At 39.4% G+C, this 19,974-nt stretch overlaps 1 protein-coding gene across 10 annotated transcripts in view; it reads right to left on the bottom strand.

Annotated features, from left to right (window-relative positions):
- Positions 1-19,974, bottom strand: part of NT5C2 (5'-nucleotidase, cytosolic II) — an 88,100-nt gene that overhangs the window by 20,182 nt on the left and 47,944 nt on the right. For 9 of the 10 annotated variants that reach the window (XM_036336118.1, XM_036336115.1, XM_036336116.1 and 6 more), the window contains 2 exons: positions 18,231-18,304; positions 892-1,009 (listed from right to left, as the gene is read on the bottom strand). In XM_036336118.1, coding sequence (XP_036192011.1) covers positions 892-1,009; positions 18,231-18,304 — 192 coding nt within the window. The remainder of the gene's footprint in view (positions 1-891; positions 1,010-18,230; positions 18,305-19,974) is intronic. The other variant, XM_036336119.1, reaches the window with a different exon arrangement.

Genomic DNA, 19,974 nt, shown 5'->3' with positions numbered 1-19,974 from the left:
GACATCTCAAAAAAACACAATTTTTCTTAATCTTAAATCTTTCCTAATCAAATTTATTAATGCGAACTGTCAAAAGGCTCCCCTAGTTCAGTGGTTGGACATTGACCTATGAACCAGGAGGTCACAGGTGTAGGGGTGTAGGGGTGTGTGTGTGTGTGTGTGTGTGTGTGTGTATTTTAAAAAGGCTCTTCCAGCCCTAAGTAGGTAGCTCAGTTGGTTTGAGCATCATCTCAATACACCAAGATTGTGCACTGGATCTCCAATGAATGCATAAATAAGTGGAACTACAAATTAATCTCTCTCTCTAATCAATCAATAAATTTTTTTTTTTTTTTTAAAGAGGGCTCCTGCCCGGCCAGCATGGCTCAGTGGTTGACCATTGACCTATGATTCAATCCCAGGTCAGGGCAAATGCCTGGGTTGTGGGTTCAATACCCAGTGTGGAGCATGCAGGAGGCAGCCAATCAATGATTCTCCTTCATCACTGATGTTTCTATCTCTCCCTCTCCCTTTCTCTCTGAAATCAATAAAAATATTTAAAAATATAAAAAGGCTCCTGATTACCAAATTAAGTGTATTAGCAAAACCTGTAATTGCTTTCCAACAACCAAAGTTATATATAGGTAGGAACATCTGTGACTGATTACTGCCCATCAGTTTTACTAGTAATCCTGTTTCTTTTCCATAAATGGATCTCCTTCAATAACAATAAAGCTCAATTCAAGAATAGAAAAGATATGGTGTACATGAAAAGTCCTTGATAATTTTAAAATCAACATCAACCAACTGAAAAGAAAAACACACCTTTTTATTTTTTAATCAGGGCTGCATTTGTAATTATTAAATAGGGGATAAGTGAGGTCTTAATCCAAAATAATCTTGAAAAATTACCTGGTAGGGAATGTAGAATCATAAGCAAAGCTGAGCAGTTCCTGAGGATAGCCAATAGAAACTAATCTCTCCACAGTAAGCTCAAAACCAAGGGACTCATACTCTGGGGACTTGTACACTGCACAAAAAAAAGGTTCTCATTAAAAGAACAGCCAATTAAAATAGAAGGCAAACAAGTGAATTTCTACTCTTCCCTCCCTTTCCTAAATTTCTACCAGTTCCTCCCTCTTTCTAAATCTGCCTTTTTTTTTCTTCTTTTTGCCCCAAATCCATGTTTTGTACTGTACCAAGTAGTCACAGAACTCAATTGTTAGTTTGTTGAAACGGGTAATATTATATACAGTAGGAGCAGCAGTAACAGTTAAATTATCAGACATTTCAGAATAGTTCTTTCATTTTTAAGGAACCTAATTCAAACATTGTTTTCCTCTTTATTCTTTCATACCTACAATCTAAAAGAGGGGGGAAAAACTAATATACACAGTCGTGATATTAACCATGAGAATGTAAGTAAAATAGAAAACTGGGTAGAGGTCTATATCTGTTGAAGCCTTCACTGGTGTGCATAACTGGTGTACAAATCCTTAAAAATGAGCTATGAAAAAACCCAATCTATTTTTGGAATTCCTATTTGGCTTGGTAGCTACATTATATTCCTTCTTTAAGCAGCATAATTCTATTTGTCAGGACTCACTTGTTTTCTTATTAGCCCTAACAATATTATAGTCATCATAATTGCAATTGTATAAGTTTTTACTGCAAAATCAACCATAAAAAGACATGTCTGAGATAATTAGAAAAATCAGGATATGAACTTGGGAGTTACACGACATTAAAGAATTATGATTTATTTCACCCTGGCCGTGTTACTCTGTGGTTAGAGAGTTGGCCCTTATAACCCAAGGGTCTTGGGCTCAATTTAGGTCAAGGGCACATACCTGGGTTAGGGTTTACTCCCTATCCCCAGTCAGGGCACATGTGGGAGGCAACTAGTTGATACCTCTCCCTATCTCCCCCTTTTTCTCTCTTTCTCTCTACCCCCCTCCCTTCCACTCTCTCTGACAAGTAATGGAAAAAAATATTCTCCGGTGAGGATTAACCAAAAAAAAACACTGTGATTCATTTTATTAGATGTGACTATGGAAGAATTGGGATGTGCAAGTATATGTATAAAAAATATATATGTCTTCTTATCTGCCAAAGAAGCACACTGTTTTTTACAGGTGAAATAAAATGGATTTTGGAATATGGGGTTTTTCCTCTTATATCGTATATAGCTGAAATTTTCTATAATAAAAAATACTTTTTAGAATCATCACTGCAGTTCAGCATAAACAAAATGTTGCTCCTTTAATTAGGCTTCTTCCAAATGAAATATTTAGTATCTAGGCAAGCATCCTTCTGTCAGTCTCTAGAAGTGGGTAAGTCATATTAAAAAAAAAAAAAAAAACACCCCCCCCCCCCAAAAGACCTGTTTTCTTGCTAAATGCCAAATGAGGCCAAAAACAAATCCATTCTATTCCTACATTCTCATAATAATGCAACTATTATCATTACATTATTATAATTCTCCTATCTATGATTAACATACGGCCTATGGCTCCAACTCTGATTTTTTCATTGCAATTAGTCTGCTTATCCAAGTTAATGCTAGTATTTTAATGAATACAATTCAACTTTCCCTTTCCAAAAGCAATCCTTTAGACCAGCTGTCGCCAACCTTTGGACCTCACAGACCACCAGAGGTCTGCGGACCACCGGTTGGCAACCACTGCTTTAGACTACTTCTGAAAATACATAAAAGAAAATCATAATACTGGTTGCTCCACAGAAGGGAGATGAATGGCTAAGAGACAGGGGAAGGAAGGAGGAAGACTTTATGTATCTTCTTTTGTACTAAAAACAAACTTGTAACATTATTAATGTATTTGATCTGTTTTTAAAATTAAATTGAAATTTTAAAAAAGCAAGGTGAGCATTCAAAGTCCTTTAAACATTTGTCATTTCAAAGCCTAGAATTATTAAGGTCCTTTAGGAGATGCACTGAGTCTCATCTCATCAGAACAATGCCCCCAAAAGTTGTCATTTCTTTTGTTGTCTTGGGGTATATTAATAAGTTAATGCTAATGCTAACCCCAGCTAACATTTTCAAAACTGGCTATATTTTTTTCCTCCCCTCAATTCTAACCCCATCCTAACCCCACACAAAAATTTTTTTTGAAGTCTCAAGTGTGAAATTCTTAAATCTAGATGATATATACTGTGATAAAGGAAGTGTTAAATATTCATACACATTAACAGGGCAGGTCAGGTGTATTATCATAAAAGCAGGAAAGCATGGTATCCACTGATGTCAATTTGAATTAGTCTGAGAATATAAAATAATATCTCATACCCACCCAGTGATTCCACAATTGATAGAAAATAACATTTTAAAATTTCCATAAAACAAAAATTACTTCCCAATCTACAAAGCCCCACTTATTATAAGCAATAGTTAATGAAACAAAATTCCAGTATAGCGAACCAATCTGCGTAACCCATTGACTCTTATGATTTGGCCTATAACAAATGTTTTCAATTAAAAATTTTTCAGAAGGATAACTTGCTCGATCTGCCTTAAGAATGGGAGACAAAAAACAAGCAAACAAACCTCAATTCCCTAAATGAACAATTTTCCCTAGTTAGAAAATCAGGTAATTTATAGAATAATGGAGTAATAGTGATTAAAACTATGTCTCTGAGACACTTTGGACTGAAATCCAAAATAATTTGTTCAGAATTTTTAGTAGGGGAAAAAATATAAGATGGGGAAATAAAATCTCAGATCCCTATTTTGCCAGAACAAACCCTAGAATAGCAGAAAAAATAAAACCCTCTACACTTGCCACATTGTATTTATTCCAGGGCAGAACTCCTCTCAAGTGTTCAATTGAGATGACCTTCTAAAAATTCCACCTATAGAAATAAACTTTAAATTTCCTTTCTCTCAATGAGTTTAGGGTACTTCCCAAAAAGACCATGTATTTTCCCCATTTGCTGACCTGAAGTTATATAATAGCAAGTACAAACATTAGCTGAAGCAAGAATTTAGGTTACCCCTAAGTCTCATCCAAAGCTCTTTGTGGTGGGGTGTACTACACTACCACTGTTAAAAATGAATTTCTAGATTACATAGCTCATCAAAACTTAAGCTTGGGTGTTGAAACCCACTATCCCTCCAATTTCTCTTATCTAGTCCAAAATAAATTGCTCTAGTCACAGATGGGAATGGATTTAGCAGGGAGAGGCCAAACTCCACTTAGACAACACTATCTATTTTCACTAAGCTCTATATTAATCAGTAAGAACTATGAGCTATTGACATTTTCTCATAAGCTTCCCGGATAATCATTTCAGCAACACGAACTCCCAGGTCATTAAATCATCTGTCAGGGAACTATAAAGCACAACCAGGGCTTGAGAAGCAGAACCACAGCTGCACAGAGCACTAGTTTAGATGTTTTGTTCTAAGTGTCCCTTGGGAATAATCACAATTTGTTCTGACCTGATGGCAAAATGACTATTTCCTGAAGCCTACAAAGTACCACCATTTTTTGAAAAGTAAATACATACATAAATAAGTAAACAAATAATAAAATTCCTCTTTCAAACAAGCCAGCCTTGACATATGTGGAGAACTATATACATTACCTCTGAATATAGAGTGCTATGCCTCTCTACAGCTACAAAGGCTCTAATTTTAATTTCTCTTGAAAACCTGGCCAGTAAATGATGCATAGTTTCAAGCTCAATTCTTACAACTGACTTCCCAAACACAGCCAGTAGCTTCAGAGTAAACATAATCTCACACATGTACTGCTTACTTCTTCTTCAACAAAGTCCTCAGGCCTATCCTAATTTACCCAATATCCAAAGACAAAGGAAAAAGTTATTTTAAGAGCTAGAGTCCGAAAAAGAGGACTGCTTCAGCCACTACGGCAGCACACAGTGTCCTCGGGTTACGTAACTAGCCTAAAAGAGAACAACCGAAGCTTTGAAAGCTAAAGCTACTGAGAGCATTTAAAGATATTCTTTACTCCATCATCTCCAAGGAAAAAAACAGTTCTTCAAAAGATATCAACTGCATATTGTAGGGATAAGAGCTCTGAGCTCAGTTTAAGTAGATGCTATTCATACAAGAGAGAACTTAAACTTAGGTAAGAGGAGACAGTGCGCCTTTGGAATGAGCCAGAAACTTTCTGCAGGGAAGTCTGGAATTCTCATGCACTTTTTACCTTTGCCACCAAGACACACTGTGGTAGTAGTTTCTAGATTTAAGGGGGGGAGAGAAGGGGTGCCGGCAGGAAGGCAAACCTCTACAGAGGTTCCAGCCTAGCAGAGTGCTGCTGCCAAAATGAGAACTCACATGAGGCAGATGCAGATGCAGAGTGTGTCACTCCAGTCTTGAAGGAGTTACACTGGCTCTCCTGTTAAAAAACAAAATAAAGCAACAAAACAAAACAATAACAAAAACAGGTTTAAAACTATTGTGATGGGCTGGAGTGGAGAGATAGCATTTGGAAATTGGTATTTATAGGAGTTACTGCCCCCTCCTATTTAGAAGCCTGTGATCATCACTACAATTTGTCTAATTGCCCATAACAAGGGTATTGAAAATAAACATTAAGTATTGTGCATTATTTACTATTCTGGCACCCTGAGCCTGGAATATAAAAAGTCTGATCCTGAAATGTAAGTTAAAAGAAAAAACAGAAAAAAATTATTTTTGTCTTAGTTTATTTTCTCTAGCATATTTCAGGTTAATATGGTAGAAACTGAATGCAGCTGGTAGGCAGTGTTTAAAATTGAAACAGATTAAATAAAGATTACAAGAATGAACCAGAGCAGTCTCACGTTGTTTTTGAGTACCTATTTAAATTAAGTCTACCTATACCTAACTATCCACTCTTCTATCCTTCCAACACCTAAATTTGCCATCATAATATAGACAAGAACCAACTTCATGTTGCTAAAAACCTAACCCGATGTCTAAATGTAGAAAAAGGGAAATTTTAAAATTTTTATTCTGTCAGTGGATATCTCCCCTTGTAAGTGCAGTCATATTATTCCACTTTCATAATGTTAAAGAAACTACCCAGTCTAGCAAAATAACTGACTCAAAGTTACATGAAGAACCCTTACAGACACTGACGTTTTTAAGATATGTATTACTTTAACCATATAGAGAATCATTTGCCCTAGAGATAATTCAGGCTAAACACACCATCAGACTTCTCCAACTTCTGGGTTTTTATGAGAAATGGTATTAAACAGAAATAAATGACTAAATATAATGTCTAAAAGTCCTAAAAATATTACAACTAGGAGAAACCACCACCACCAATTACTATAAAAAACAAAATCCAACCCAACCACACAAGAATAGTTATTTGCTTTTATGCTGTAAATGTGATCAACATCAATGTTCTCTAGTTATTTAGGCTATGTAATGTTGGTTCTCTAAGACTAGAATATTTTAAGGAAACTTATAAATAAAATCTTTTCAATTCTCAATGGAAACAGATACTGGACTTTTCCTACTCTCCAAAATTATTTAAAGATCCTAGCACAAGAACAGACATAATAAAAATTTTTATAACTAACCTGAGATCAATGATCTAAAAAAAGATGTTGAAAATTTCTAACAACTATCTCAATTTTTATTTACTTAAAATATAACAACTAGATACTATACAATACTTTTAGTAATCCTATATAATAAAAGCATAGTATGCAAATTGCCCCCTCCACTGGGATTCCTTTCAGGAGTACGACCAGGGGGCAGGGCCAGCCGGGGGGGGGGGGGGGGGGGAAAGGAGGGATTACCCAGCTGGCTGCTGCCAGCCACTAGGGACTCTACCAGTGCACGAATTTCATGTACTAGGCCTCTAGTATAAAATAAAAATAACTCCCAAATGCCTAGATATGTAAATAACAAGTGGAGTTTGAAAGACTGACTGCCAATTACAATTCATTACAAAGCAAAATTAAATGGTAATTAAAAGATGTACTTGCTTAAAAATTACTGAGCATTAGGAGAATGAATATTTTAAAATAAAATGAAAAAAAAAAAAATCACCTAACTCAAATTTCTCTCAAGAACCTATACACTTACTAGGAACTTGTATATAAAGTATTTTCTTCAAAACTGAAAATTATTGAGATAACTTTAAAAAATGCTCTGTAATCGCCAAAACCGGTTTGGCTCAGTGGATAGAGTGTCGGCCTGCGGACGGAAGGGTCCCGGGTTCGATTCCGGTCAAGGGCATGTACCTGGGTTGCGAGCACATCCCCAGTGGGAGATGTGCAGGAGGCGGCTGATCGATGTTTCTCTCTCATCGATGTTTCTGACTCTCTATCTCTCTCCCTTCCTCTCTGTAAAAAAATCAATAAAATATATTTTTAAAAAAAAATGCTCTGTAATCAAAGGAGCTTACTGTAATAAAAAATTAATGTAGCTATGTAATTTTCCCCCTAAAATAAAAACAGTTCATCGCACTCTGATACCTGTAACTAAATTTAGCAAAATGTAATAATCATTTGGATGCCTACTGTGTACTAGGTACATTTGGCCCCTCATATCCATGGGTTTTAGATATTATTCAACAGAAAATAAATAGAAAATATTCATGGGGGGATGAGGGGGAGGTGATGGTTCCAGAAAATTCCAAAAAGTAAACTTAAATTTCCCATTCATGGAGCACTACACTGAATTGCTGGGGTCCAACCCCAGCAGGTCCAAGGGTCCCCAAAGGTGTGGACAGAGTCGGCGAAGAAGGAACGACACAGAGGCAGCATTCAGGTGATCATCATAGTCGGGTTCTCTTGTCAGGGTCCAGATTCTGTCTAGGTTCTCCAGTCAGGTTCTGTCATCAGGTTCTGTCAACTAGGTTCTCCAGACTGGTTCTGTAGCCATGTTCCCTCGCTAGGTTCTGTCCAGGTTCTCCAGCCAGGTTCGGTCACCAGGTTCTAGTCAGGGTCTCTTGCCATGTTCTATCCAGGTTCTGTAGCCAGGTTCTGTCTCTAGGTTCTTCAGCCAGGTTCTCTCGCTAGGTTCTGTCTCTAGGTTCTGTGGCCAGTTTCTGTCCAGAGGATCTTTTGCCATGTTCTCTCGCTAGGTTCTGTCTCTAGGTTCTGTCTCCAGCTTCTGTCCAGGATCTTTTGCCATATTCTCTCCAGCGAAGTTCTTCTGTCTCTAGGTTCTGTGTAGGTTCTGTGTGTAGGTTCTGTGTGTAGGTTCTGTGTGTAGGTTCTGTGTCCTGTTGTCTTGTTACATCTGTATTTATACCAGTTGATTCCAATCCTATCAATCTCTATTCCAAAGGTTAGGGCGTTTCTTATCTCCATTCCAGGGAGTAAAGATTATGTAGCTTAAGCATGATTTTTCGTAATTAAAGTGATTAATTACCCGCCTGGCACTTAGTTAAGGGGTTTTATTCCCTCCCTAACTTCAGGGGAAAATCCCTACCTGGGGAAACAACCTTTCTCAGAGAGGTGACCTTGGTTAAAACACATAGTGCCAAGAAGGTGAGCAAACATATTAAGAACAGTATGCCATATATGCCAGGTCCCTTGAAACAGCAAGGATGGACCGGCTCCCGGCACTGAATCCATACGCATTACGTGATGTGTAGGTATACCCTGCTATGCAAATACAGGTAATATATAAAACTCTAGGCCATCTATATAATAAAAGCCTAAGCAATCATTACAGTGCAACGACCAGAACGACCGGTCGCTATGATGCACACTGACCACCAGGGGCAGACGCTCAATGCAGGAGCTCCCCCTGGTAGTCAGTGCACTCCCACAGGGGGAGCACCACTCAGCCAGAAGCCGGGCTCATGGCTGTAGAGTACAGAGGCGGTGGTGGGAGCCTCTCCTGCCTCTGTGGCAGTGCTAAGGAGCAGCGAGCTGAGTGGTAAGGAGCAGCAAGCAGGCGGGTGGTAAGGAGCAAGGGGTCCAGGACTGCTAGAGGGACATCCGCCTACCAGCTATCCCCCGAGGGCTCCCAGACTGCGAGAGGGCGCAGGCTGGGCTGAGGGGCCTGCCACCTCAGTGCACGAATTTCACACATTGGGCCTCTAGTCTATATATATAAAAAGCCAGCGACTGGAATGCCGAAATGACCGGTTGCTATAACGCCCACTTCGGCCAGCCAACCGGCCCGATTGGGGGCAGGACCGGCTGGCCAACCACCCGTGGCCCCTCCTCCCCGCTGGCCCGGCCTCTGATCTGCCCCCATGGGGGCTGGCCAGCTGGACCCCACCTGTGCACGAATTTGTGCACTGGGCCTCTAGTTTTATATAAGGCATGTGAGCATTCTCAGATTTTGGTATCCAAGGGGATTCCTGGAACCAATTCTCAGCAGATATTAAGAGACTAGATTCTGAGAACAACAACAACAACAAGGACAGAAGTTCTCTCACTGCTGACACAGCTGATTCTCATAGCCACTTGGCCTGGAGGTCAAACCCTCCCTGGAATTAGCTACAACAATCAAGATTTAACTATAAGACTGCGAACAAAGACCACTAGGGGGTGCACCAAGGAAGCATAACAAAATGCGGAGACAAAGAAACAGGACAAAATTGTCAATGGAAGATATAGAGTTCAGAACCACACTTTTAAGGTCTCTCAAGAACTGTTTAGAAGCCGCCGATAAACTTAATGAGATCTACAAGAAAACTAATGAGACCCTCGATGTTATATTGGGGAACCAACTAGAAATTAAGCATACACGGACTGAAATAACGAATATTATACAGACTCCTGACAGCAGACCAGAGGAGCGCAAGAATCAAGTCAATGATTTGAAATGCGAGGAAGCAAAAAACACCCAACCGGAAAAGCAAAATGAAAAAAGAATCCAAAAATGCGAGGATAGTGTAAGGAGCCTCTGGGACAGCTTCAAGCGTACCAACATCAGAATTATAGGGGTGCCAGAAGATGAGAGAGAGCAAGATATTGAAAACCTATTTGAAGAAATAATGACAGAAAACTTCCCCCACCTGGTGAAAGAAATGGACTTACAGGTCCAAGAAGCGCGGAGAACCCCAAACAAAAGGAATCCAAAGAGGACCACACCAAGACACATCATAATTAAAATGCCAAGAGCAAAAGATAAAGAGAGAATCTTGAAAACAGCAAGAGAAAGAAACTCAGTTACCTACAAGGGAATACCCATACGACTGTCAGCTGATTTCTCAACAGAAACTTGGCAGGCCAGAAGGGAGTGGCAAGAAATATTCAAAGTGATGAATACCAAGAACCTACAACCAAGATTACTTTATCCAGCAAAGCTATCATTCAGAATTGAAGGTCAGATAAAGAGCTTCACAGATAAGGAAAAGCTAAAGGAGTTCATCACCACCAAACCAGGATTATATGAAATGCTGAAAGGTATCCTTTAAGAAGAGGAAGAGGAAGAAAAAGGTAAAGATACAAATTATGAACAACAAATATGCATCTATCAGCAAGTGAATCTAAGAATCAAGTGAATAAATAATCTGATGAACAGAATGAACTGTTGATTATAATAGAATCAGGGACATAGAAAGGGAATGGACTGACTATTCCTGGGGGGGAAAGGGGTGTGGGAGATGCGGGAAGAGACTGGACAAAAATCGTGCACCTATGGATGAGGACAGTGGGTGGGGAGTGAGGGCGGAGGGTGGGGCGGGAACTGGGAGGAGGGGAGTTATGGGGGGGAAAAAAAGAGGAACAAATGTAATAATCTGAACAATAAAGATTTAATTAAAAAAAAAAAAACAACAACAACAACAACAAATTACTCATGGTCATTGGCCTGAAAGAGCTCATAGTGCAATACAGAGATATACTAGATATTTATAATAAATTTTAGAACATCAATAACAATGTGACTAAGGAGATACTGAGGAATAGAAAAAGGGGTCAATTAACCTAGCTTAGGAAGTTTTCTTAAAACTATGTATGATTTATTCAGGCTTATCCAGACAATTCATTTTTATGGTCAATATCTCAAGGTACTATATAAAGTTTACCAGACAAACTTTCCAAGATTCAGATTTAGATAATATGTTCCAAACACCTATCTCAGGGTCAGAGAAGTAGCTACACAGCTAGAGCTGACTTCCCTGAATGAATGAGAGCCATATGTTGTCAACTGTGTGATAACTAGATTTTTATTTGTAATCTCCCAATTTTTAATTGCTGACTCAATTTGAGCCAAAATCTATTTGAGCCAAACTATGGTCTAAGGCAGTGAGTGAGTGGTTCTCAACCTTCTGGCCCTTTAAATACAGTTCCTCATGTTGTGACCCAACCATAAAATTATTTTTGTTGCTACTTCATAACTGTAATGTTGCTACTGTTATGAATTGTAATGTAAATATTTGATATGCAGATGGTCTTAGGTGACCCCTGTGAAAGGGTCGTTCGACCGCCAAAAGGGTCTCGACCCACAGGTTGAGAACTGCTGGTCTAAGGTCTGAGAATATGTAAGCAGAAAAGAGGTAATCAAAAGTAGTTATTACATTAGGACTATTTTGAAAACAAATTTATCTAGGTTGAAAACAGTCCATGATATTTTTTAAATTATTCATTTTAGTAATTTTACGGTTGCAACTAATAATGCTGTGTGTATTACACACAGATGAGTCTGCTCCAACTCCTGGCGACCCTATGAATGAATGATGTCCACAAAGCCCTGAACTCAACAGCCCTGCTCAGCTGTCGATGCATGCCTATGGCTTCTTTTATGGAGTCAATCTATCTCATATTTCGTCTTCCTCTTTTCCTGCTGCCTTCTATTTTTCCCAGCATTACTGTCATTTCCAAAGAATCTTGCCTTCTCATGATGTGCCTGAATTAGGCCAACTTCAGTTTTGCCATTTTTTGCCTCCAGTGTTGTTTCAAACTTAATTTGCTCTAGGACCCACATATTAATCTTTCTGGTGGTCCAGGATATCCACAGTGCTATCTTCCAACAGCATATTTCTTATGAATCAATATTTTTCTCATACCAACTTTTACATCTGTACATAGTACAGGCATACCTCCGAGATATTGCAGGTTTGGTTTCAGAGTACTGAAATAAAGCAAGTATCGCAATAAAGCAAGCGGTAATCTTTCTGCTGGTGAAGAGTCTTGCAGAAAGGATATTCAAACAGAATCTGCAGATGTTTCCTGATAATTTCTGATATTACATTTCTCATTGCTCATAACCTGCTGGACATTTATGACAGATACTGGGAGTCACAGGAAATTGCCACAATCCAATGAGAATTATCAGGGTGTCTCATTAACAAGGACTGAATTTGATGCCTCACAAAAGGAGAAACCGAAAGACACCACTTCAGGATGATCTTAAATTAAACCTGGATGCCTTTGGGCCTTTTTAAAGTCTCTTAGGCATTTTTAAACAAAACAAAAAAATAAATAAAATAAAACGAACTGCAAAGCTTTTTTTTTAATATATTTTTCTTGATTTCAGAGAGGAAGGAGAGGGAGAGAGAGAGAGAAACATCCATGATGAGAGAGAATCATGGATCGGCTGCCTCCTGCAAGTCCCCCACTGGGGATCGAGCCCACAAGCTGGGCATGTGTCCTTGACCGGAGTCAAACCCGGGACTCTTCAGTTCCCAGGCCCACACTCTATTCACTGAGCCAAACCAGGTAGGGCCGAACTGCAAAACTTTTATTCCCTAGAGCATTATCTCAACTCTTTCAGATTTTGCTTCCAGATCTGGCCCTCAACCCTGGCTCAAATAACCTTTTTTAACCTTCTTTAAGGTTTGAAATTTTTTTTGTAAACACTGATATACATATATCATGTGCAAAGAATGTTGCTAAAGTAATTTGGGATAAGAAAGGAATTCTAAATAGGCCTGCCAAGTACTTTTTATATAAAACATAGTCCACCGTTGGACAGTGGCAAAGCTAATATACAAGACTCAGTATTACCTAGATTCTAAATACTGACTTTCGTGAATAAACTCAGCTGTATTTAGTAGACAAACTGGCTAAAGCATAATTAGTATACACGATCTCATTAGAAAAATAAAGCATCAATCTACAGTATTACACAGATAAGAAGCTAAATGCCAATACTACATTACTCCTATAGGCAGATTTCAGGATTAAAATTTATTTAGGTTCAAGACAATCAGGAAAAATTAATTTATGTCAATAGACAAGATTTTTGTTTTGTTTTTAATTTTATATAAAAATGTCAATTACATAGAAATCTTACAAATGAACTACTAAAAACATAAAATATGCATAACTCACTTTACAGAGATAGCTGATGATAAAGAGATCATCTCTGAAAAACTGTTTATGGTATTAAGTGGCATTCAGATGAGATGACAATAATAAGGTTCCCATTAGGATAGATTATGTTACTAAACACTGTAACTAAAAATCATAAATTAAAAAGAAAATACAAGTAAGCCCATCAATTTTTTTTTTAACAAAACAAAATAAAACCTCCCAACTTCATTCTACCAAAGGTCTATATAGTTTACTTTCAGAAAATTACAAGTTGAGAATTATTACATATACAGTTTTAAACCCTTTAAGTACAAGTATGTATGCTTGCCTCACCCTCTTATTTATTAGTGACAAATCAAAGCTTTAAATGATTACTCACCGCCAATTCTATCAACCCCATGACATGGAGAACAATATTCTCAAAATAAGTGAGTAATCAAAACCAAATCAAATCATACCACCACCCTCCCAAAGAAAGTCTTCTGTGGCCATTATCTAAAATAACAAAAACAGAGCTGTTTCCTTATGAAAATAGCTTATATCCAATAGCTAATATCCAAATTAGGTCCCACCTCCCACACTTTCCATAAGAGTCATATAATTTCACACATTGAAAACAATGAAAGAAATCTTTGAAAAGCCCTATGCAGATGTTTTCTCAGAACAAAATTGGGCAGTTTACAGTATAAAATAAGCCCTAAGCCAATAAGCACCCTCTCTCAATAAATGCACCATTCAAATCATGCCTGCCATTTGAGATGTCTATCCACACACTTCAGATGCATCAACACTAGGCTCACTATCAATGTCACTATATCATAACTCTGAAAACTAGTAATCCATCTATGCTGTAAATCAAGCATGTCAAACTCGTGGACCAGCCAATATAACAGTATGTAAGAAACGTTTTATTTATTTATTTATTTAATATATTTTATTGATTTTTTACAGAGAGGAAGGGAGAGAGATAGAGAGTCAGAAACATCGATGAGAGAGAAACATCGATCAGCTGCCTCCTGCACACCTCCTACTGGGGATGTGCCCGCAAGCCATGTACATGCCCTTGACCAGAATCGAACCTGGGACCCTTCAGTCCACAGGCCGACGCTCTATCCACTGAGCCAAACTGGTTTTGGCAAGAAACGTTTTAATAAAAATTTTGTAACTTAGTTTTTACAATATCCTGTTATACATAATCCTATCTAATAAAAGAGAAACATGGTAATTAGCATACGACTGCTACCCTTCCCATTGGCTAAACAGGGCAATATGCAAATTAACTGCCAGCCAAGATGACGGCTGGCAGCCAGGCAGCTTGAAACTAACATGAGGCTTGCTTGCTTCAGTGACAGAGGACTCCAACGTTCCCCGCCTGCCGCTGCCGGCCTCTGAGCTGCAACTCTAAGCAACTATGTTACAAATATAGAAGCTAAACAAAACCCCAGAAACCTGCTTTAGTCCGTGGGCTTCAGCCAGCAGGATCGCAACATTGTTTCAAATACAGAAGGTAAACAAAGGTCAGAAACCTGCTTTCAGCAGCGGAGGCCTCAGAGCTGGAGCCAAGCCTCAAAGCCCCAGAATAAAAAAAAAAAGAAAAAAAGGAGCAGTTGGGAGCTTCAGTCACCCGCCAGCCTGAAAACAGCCCTCAGCCCCTCACCCAGACTGGCCAGGCACCCCAGTGGGGACCCCCACCCTGATCCAGGACACCCTTCAGGGCAAACCAGCCGGCACCCACCCGTGCACCAGGCCTCTATCCTATATAGTAAAAGGGTAATATGCCTCCCAGCACCAGGATCAGCGGAGCTGCGAGGCCTCCCAGCACCAGGATCAGTGTGACGGGGGCAGCGCCCAAACCCCCTGATCGCCCTGCGGCTCTGTGTGTGACAGGGGGCAGGGCCACAACCTCCCTATCCGCCCTGCTCTGTTTGTGACAGGGAAAGGCGCCCCACCCCCTGATCAGCCCTGCTCTGTGCCTGATAGGGGGGAGCTCCCCAACCCCCTGATCGCACTGCAGCTCTGTGTGTGACAGGGTGCAGCGCCCCAACCCCCTGATTGGCCCTGTTCTGTGTGTGATGGGGTAGAGCCATAACCTCCCCATCGGCCCTGCCCTGAGTGTGAGAGTGGCGGAGCCCCAGCCCCCTGATCAGCCCTGCTCTGTGGGTGATAGAGGGTGGCGCCCCAAACCCCACCCCACGGGCCCTGCTCTGTGTGTGATGGGGTAGAGCCATAACCTCTCCATCGGCCCTGCCCTGAGTGTGACAGTGGCGGCGCCCCAACCCCGATCCGCCCTGCTCTGTGTGTGACAGGGGGCGGTGCCCCAACTCCCCTATCAGCCCTACTCTGTGAGTGACAGGGGGGAGCTCCTCAACCCCCTGATGGGCCCTGCTCTGTGCGTGACTGAGGGTGGCATCGCAACCTCCCAATCCGCCCTACTCTGTGCATGAGAGGGGGCGGCGCCCCAACTCCCCAATCGGCCCCCGCTCTGAGCCCGACCAGGGGCTGCACCTAGGGATTGGGCCTGCCCTCTGCCCTCCAGGAGCAGGCCTAAGCCAGCAGGTCGTTATCTCCCGAGGGGTCCCAGACTGCGAGAGGGCACAGGCCGGGCTGAGGGAACCCCTCCCCCCCGAGTGCACAAATTTTTGTGCACCGGGCCTCTATTCTGTAATAATAAAAACATACTATGCTAATTAGACCGGAAGGCCAAACAGCAGAACGACCGTCCAGATGACCTTCTGGATGAAGCTGCCAGGGCTGGCTGCAAGGGCCAAGACAGCCAGGGCTGCAAAGGCCTACTCTTGCACAAATTTCGTGCATCGGGCCTCTAGTTATTAATAACGAACGATAATGTTCGCTAATGACTGATTACGATAATTGTGTTGCATTCATTTCCCTTATGTGCCTTACTCGCAGGCACACCATTTCTCTCCACTAATACTAGCAGTGAATATTTTAGCAACCGACTGCAATGTCATTAGTCTTGTACTGACTTGCTTGGTATGCACAACGGAAAATATTTCACTTTCAGAGAACAAGAAAAATAGGTTTATTTGTGTTATGCTTATTAATTTGTTCAGTTATTCAGTGGTAAGTTAATGTTCAAGAAAAAATATTAAATTTTATTAAAATGTTCTATTATTTTATGTTAATGATTACTCATTTATGTCAGCCCTTTGTATTCAGCATGTCTCTATCGAAATAAACCTGTTTCTATGAAAATTGAAGCTTTTGTTTTTTTTACAGCCCACATAAACATAAACCTTCTTTATTAGGCCCATGTTAGCCTTTGAGTTTGACATGCTTGCTGTAAATGGTAACTCTGTATCACTCAAAATATTGTTTGCCAGCCTGGCCAGTGTAGCTCAGTCAGGGGTACAAAAAACAACAAAAAGCAAATAAAAAGAAGAAATCAAAGTATTTTTAAAATGTAAAGACTACGATTCAGTGACTTTTTCACTAAATAAGAGAATTTTTCATAATTCTGTGATATATAGTATCTCAATGCTTAGTAACAAAACATGTCGGGCACATTACAGGTTTTCAATAAATACTTACTGAACTATTTCAATAAGAATATCTTAACAGCCCTAGCCGGTTTGGCTCAGTAGATAGAGCGTTGGCCTGCGGGCTAAAGGGACCCAGGTTCAATTCTGGCCAAGGGTACATGCCCGGGTTGCGGGCTCGATCCCCAGTAGGGGGGCATGCAGGAAGCAGCTGATCAATGATTCTCTTTCATCATTGATGTTTCTAGCTCTATCTCCCTCTCCCTTCCTCTCTGAAATCAATAAAGAAATACATTTAAAAAAAATAAAAAAGAATGTCTTAATAACGAAGAGGAGGAAAGTTTGTCATTTTTTGACCCCAGTAACTTCTATTTCTGCCTAGATAATATCTTTCAGCTACCTTGCCATTCCTTCCCCTGAAGAGCTAATTCTAGGAAGAAGAGAGATTGTAGGATTTTCTCCTGATTTGGACAGCAAAATCTACACTGAAAAAGTACAGTGCTTCCACCTGCTTTCTGACAAGTGCTCCCAAAAGTGCCTGTGTCCAATTAGGAAAATCAAAATGTTGCAAAAACAACTTTAAGGTAACAGGAAACCACATAAGTAAGAGGTATGGATGAAAGAAATTCATGTAATTCAGTGTATGTTTTTAATACATAACTTGTTTGGTAAATATCATGGCCACATCTATGTGGCAAGTACCTATAAATTGCATCTATTCATTTTTGTACATTAATATTATATATATTTGTAGCCTAAATTGAACATCAAATTGAGATTTTTAAAATTTGAAACCAGTCGGTTTTCTAATACTGTTATATAAAAATTTTTCCTGAAGTAAATTTATACAATTTAAAAGGCTTTGTGTATTCAATAACAATATATTTTAGAGAAAATTTCTAAACACTCTTTTCTGAGTGTTATAGCTGTACACACTTGCTCAACTTAGTCCCTCATCCCTAGTACTTCTTAAATTACATATTTTCATTAATATTTGTATCAGACTGCAAATATTTTAATGAAAACTTTGCAAGTTCTGAAAAGATGTTACAGCTATTGACTAAGGCACTGATTACTTCAAATATATCTCAGTGCTAGTGTTTAAGGTCTATTTGATATTGAACAAAGCTAATAGCTCTAGTTGTTAAAAGTCTTTACATAGTATGTATGCAGTCATTTCAATGAAAAATTAACACATTTTCCATTTGTTTTAAAGATAACATTAAAATTTTTAACTGATAAAAATTTACCTTGTGGTAGAGCGAGAGATATAAAAAGCTTAATAAAATAAAAGCCAAAAGTGCCCAAATATACACAAAATGTATTATTTCACCATATCATTTCTTACCAGGGTCTCGAAAATAACTTAGCACGTGGTCTACCTATCTGTACCAAATTAAATGTCAAGGATATCTGATAATTCCAATACTGACAAATCTCAACAGAAGCAGCTAAATATATGATTAAATCAATAAGTGTTTATTCAATTGCCTACTGTGGATAATCCAAAGCAATCTTAAACAATCAAAAAGTGCTACTCACCAGCAAGTGTATAATCCATATCAAAACCAAAACACTTTATTTTCTCCATGGCTAAACTTCGGTTCACAAACACCCTGAAGAGAGGAATAAACAACAATATCTCAATTAATACTGAAACAACAACAAAAAATTAAGTTTAACAAAATTATTTGGCTATCTTTCTACATTTTCTCATTTAAGTACCAATATCTCTCTATATAAAAGGCTAGTTTGCTAATTGTCCAACCATCCGACTGGTCACTATGATGCACACTGACCATCAGGGGGCAGACGCTCAACACAGTAGCTGTCTAGCTGCAGTGACCTGGCAGTGGCGGTTCTCAGGGGACACACCCCGAAACCAGAGAGGAGGGAGCCTGATTCCTTGTGGGGCCGTGCGATTCCACCTTCAGCCGTAGGTTATGTTGTTGCTGGGGCACTGTCAGCCCGAATCTGGTTTACTACACACTTGCATTTGAGTTCCACACTTTGTATGAAAGCAACTTTGCAGAGTGCCCTCTCATACTCCGGGACCCCTCGGGGGCTGTCTGAGAGATGGATTTGGCCTGATCCTTGCAGGCCAGGCCAAGGGACCGCACCTGCCAGAGGGACCCCACTCACTCTACAGAAGCCAGGAAGGGACCGTGGGAAGTTGGCTCCAGGGCGTGTCTGGCCCATATCGCCCAGTCCCACCCTGCTGGCCACCTTCTAATTAATTTCCTTTCTATGTGCATGAATCCATGGGTCCACTGGGTCACTACTAGTAAGTCATAATAAAATTATTCAAGTCCTTTTTATACCTTAAGTGAAATGAGAGGTTACATAAAAATATGTGGACTTTCTTACTGTTTTTTGATATTACCAATGCCATGTAGTCAAAATTTGAGTAAATTAGCTTTTTTTCAAATTATAACCCCATAAAATAAGTTTATTTCTGAGCTTTATAATTCATTCATTTGTAATTTATTTAATAGACAAAGGTTCATTTCAGCCTGCCAGATGCCAGATACTAAAGACATAAATATAGATTCATTCAACAAATACTTGAGTGCCTACTATATGCTAGAAACTATGATGTGGCAGTGAACAAAAGAGTGAGTACCTGCCCTCAAAGAACTTCTGTTTTAACTTAGAATCTCAACCCTTGAGAAATTCAGCCTAGCAGGAGTAGGATTTACAAAGCAAATAATTATAGCATGTCAATAAATGCTATAAAATCTCATGAAGGACAGAGCATCAATTGTTTAGAGATCAGAAGAGATGTGTGAGCTGAATCTTAAACAATGAATAGAAGCTTTCCAGAACAAAGCAAGAAAGGCAACCCAGGCAGAATAACCAAGCAAGGACAAGGTTTATAATGAATGATAAAACATTTATTAAGGCTGAAGCTGAGTTTTCTTTGGTTGTGCTTTTCTGTTTATTTTAGCAAAACTAGGTTTTCTAGAGGAACAGGGGTGGAGGGAAGGAGCAATAAAAGCTATGAAGCAAAAAAGGTTAACAGAGGTCAAAATCATGAAGATTTTGCTTGCTACGGGAGCATGGACTTTATCCTGCAAGCAAGAATAAATTATCAGATTTTGAAGAAATGAAATAATCGAATTCAAATTTCAAAAAGATCACTATGAAGAGAAAACTGAAAATATAATAGTATGGTAGATCATTACCATGATGGTGTTTTGGGGTAAATTTTAATCATTTCTGAAAATAAGTATTGCCTTTCCATCTGAACCCCAGCTTTGTGGCCAAAATTTCTGAATGATTTATG

Source organism: Myotis myotis, unplaced genomic scaffold, assembly GCF_014108235.1.
Source record: "Myotis myotis isolate mMyoMyo1 unplaced genomic scaffold, mMyoMyo1.p scaffold_m19_p_15, whole genome shotgun sequence".
NCBI lineage: Eukaryota > Metazoa > Chordata > Mammalia > Chiroptera > Vespertilionidae > Myotis > Myotis myotis.
This window is presented reverse-complemented; position numbering and strand designations above follow the sequence as displayed.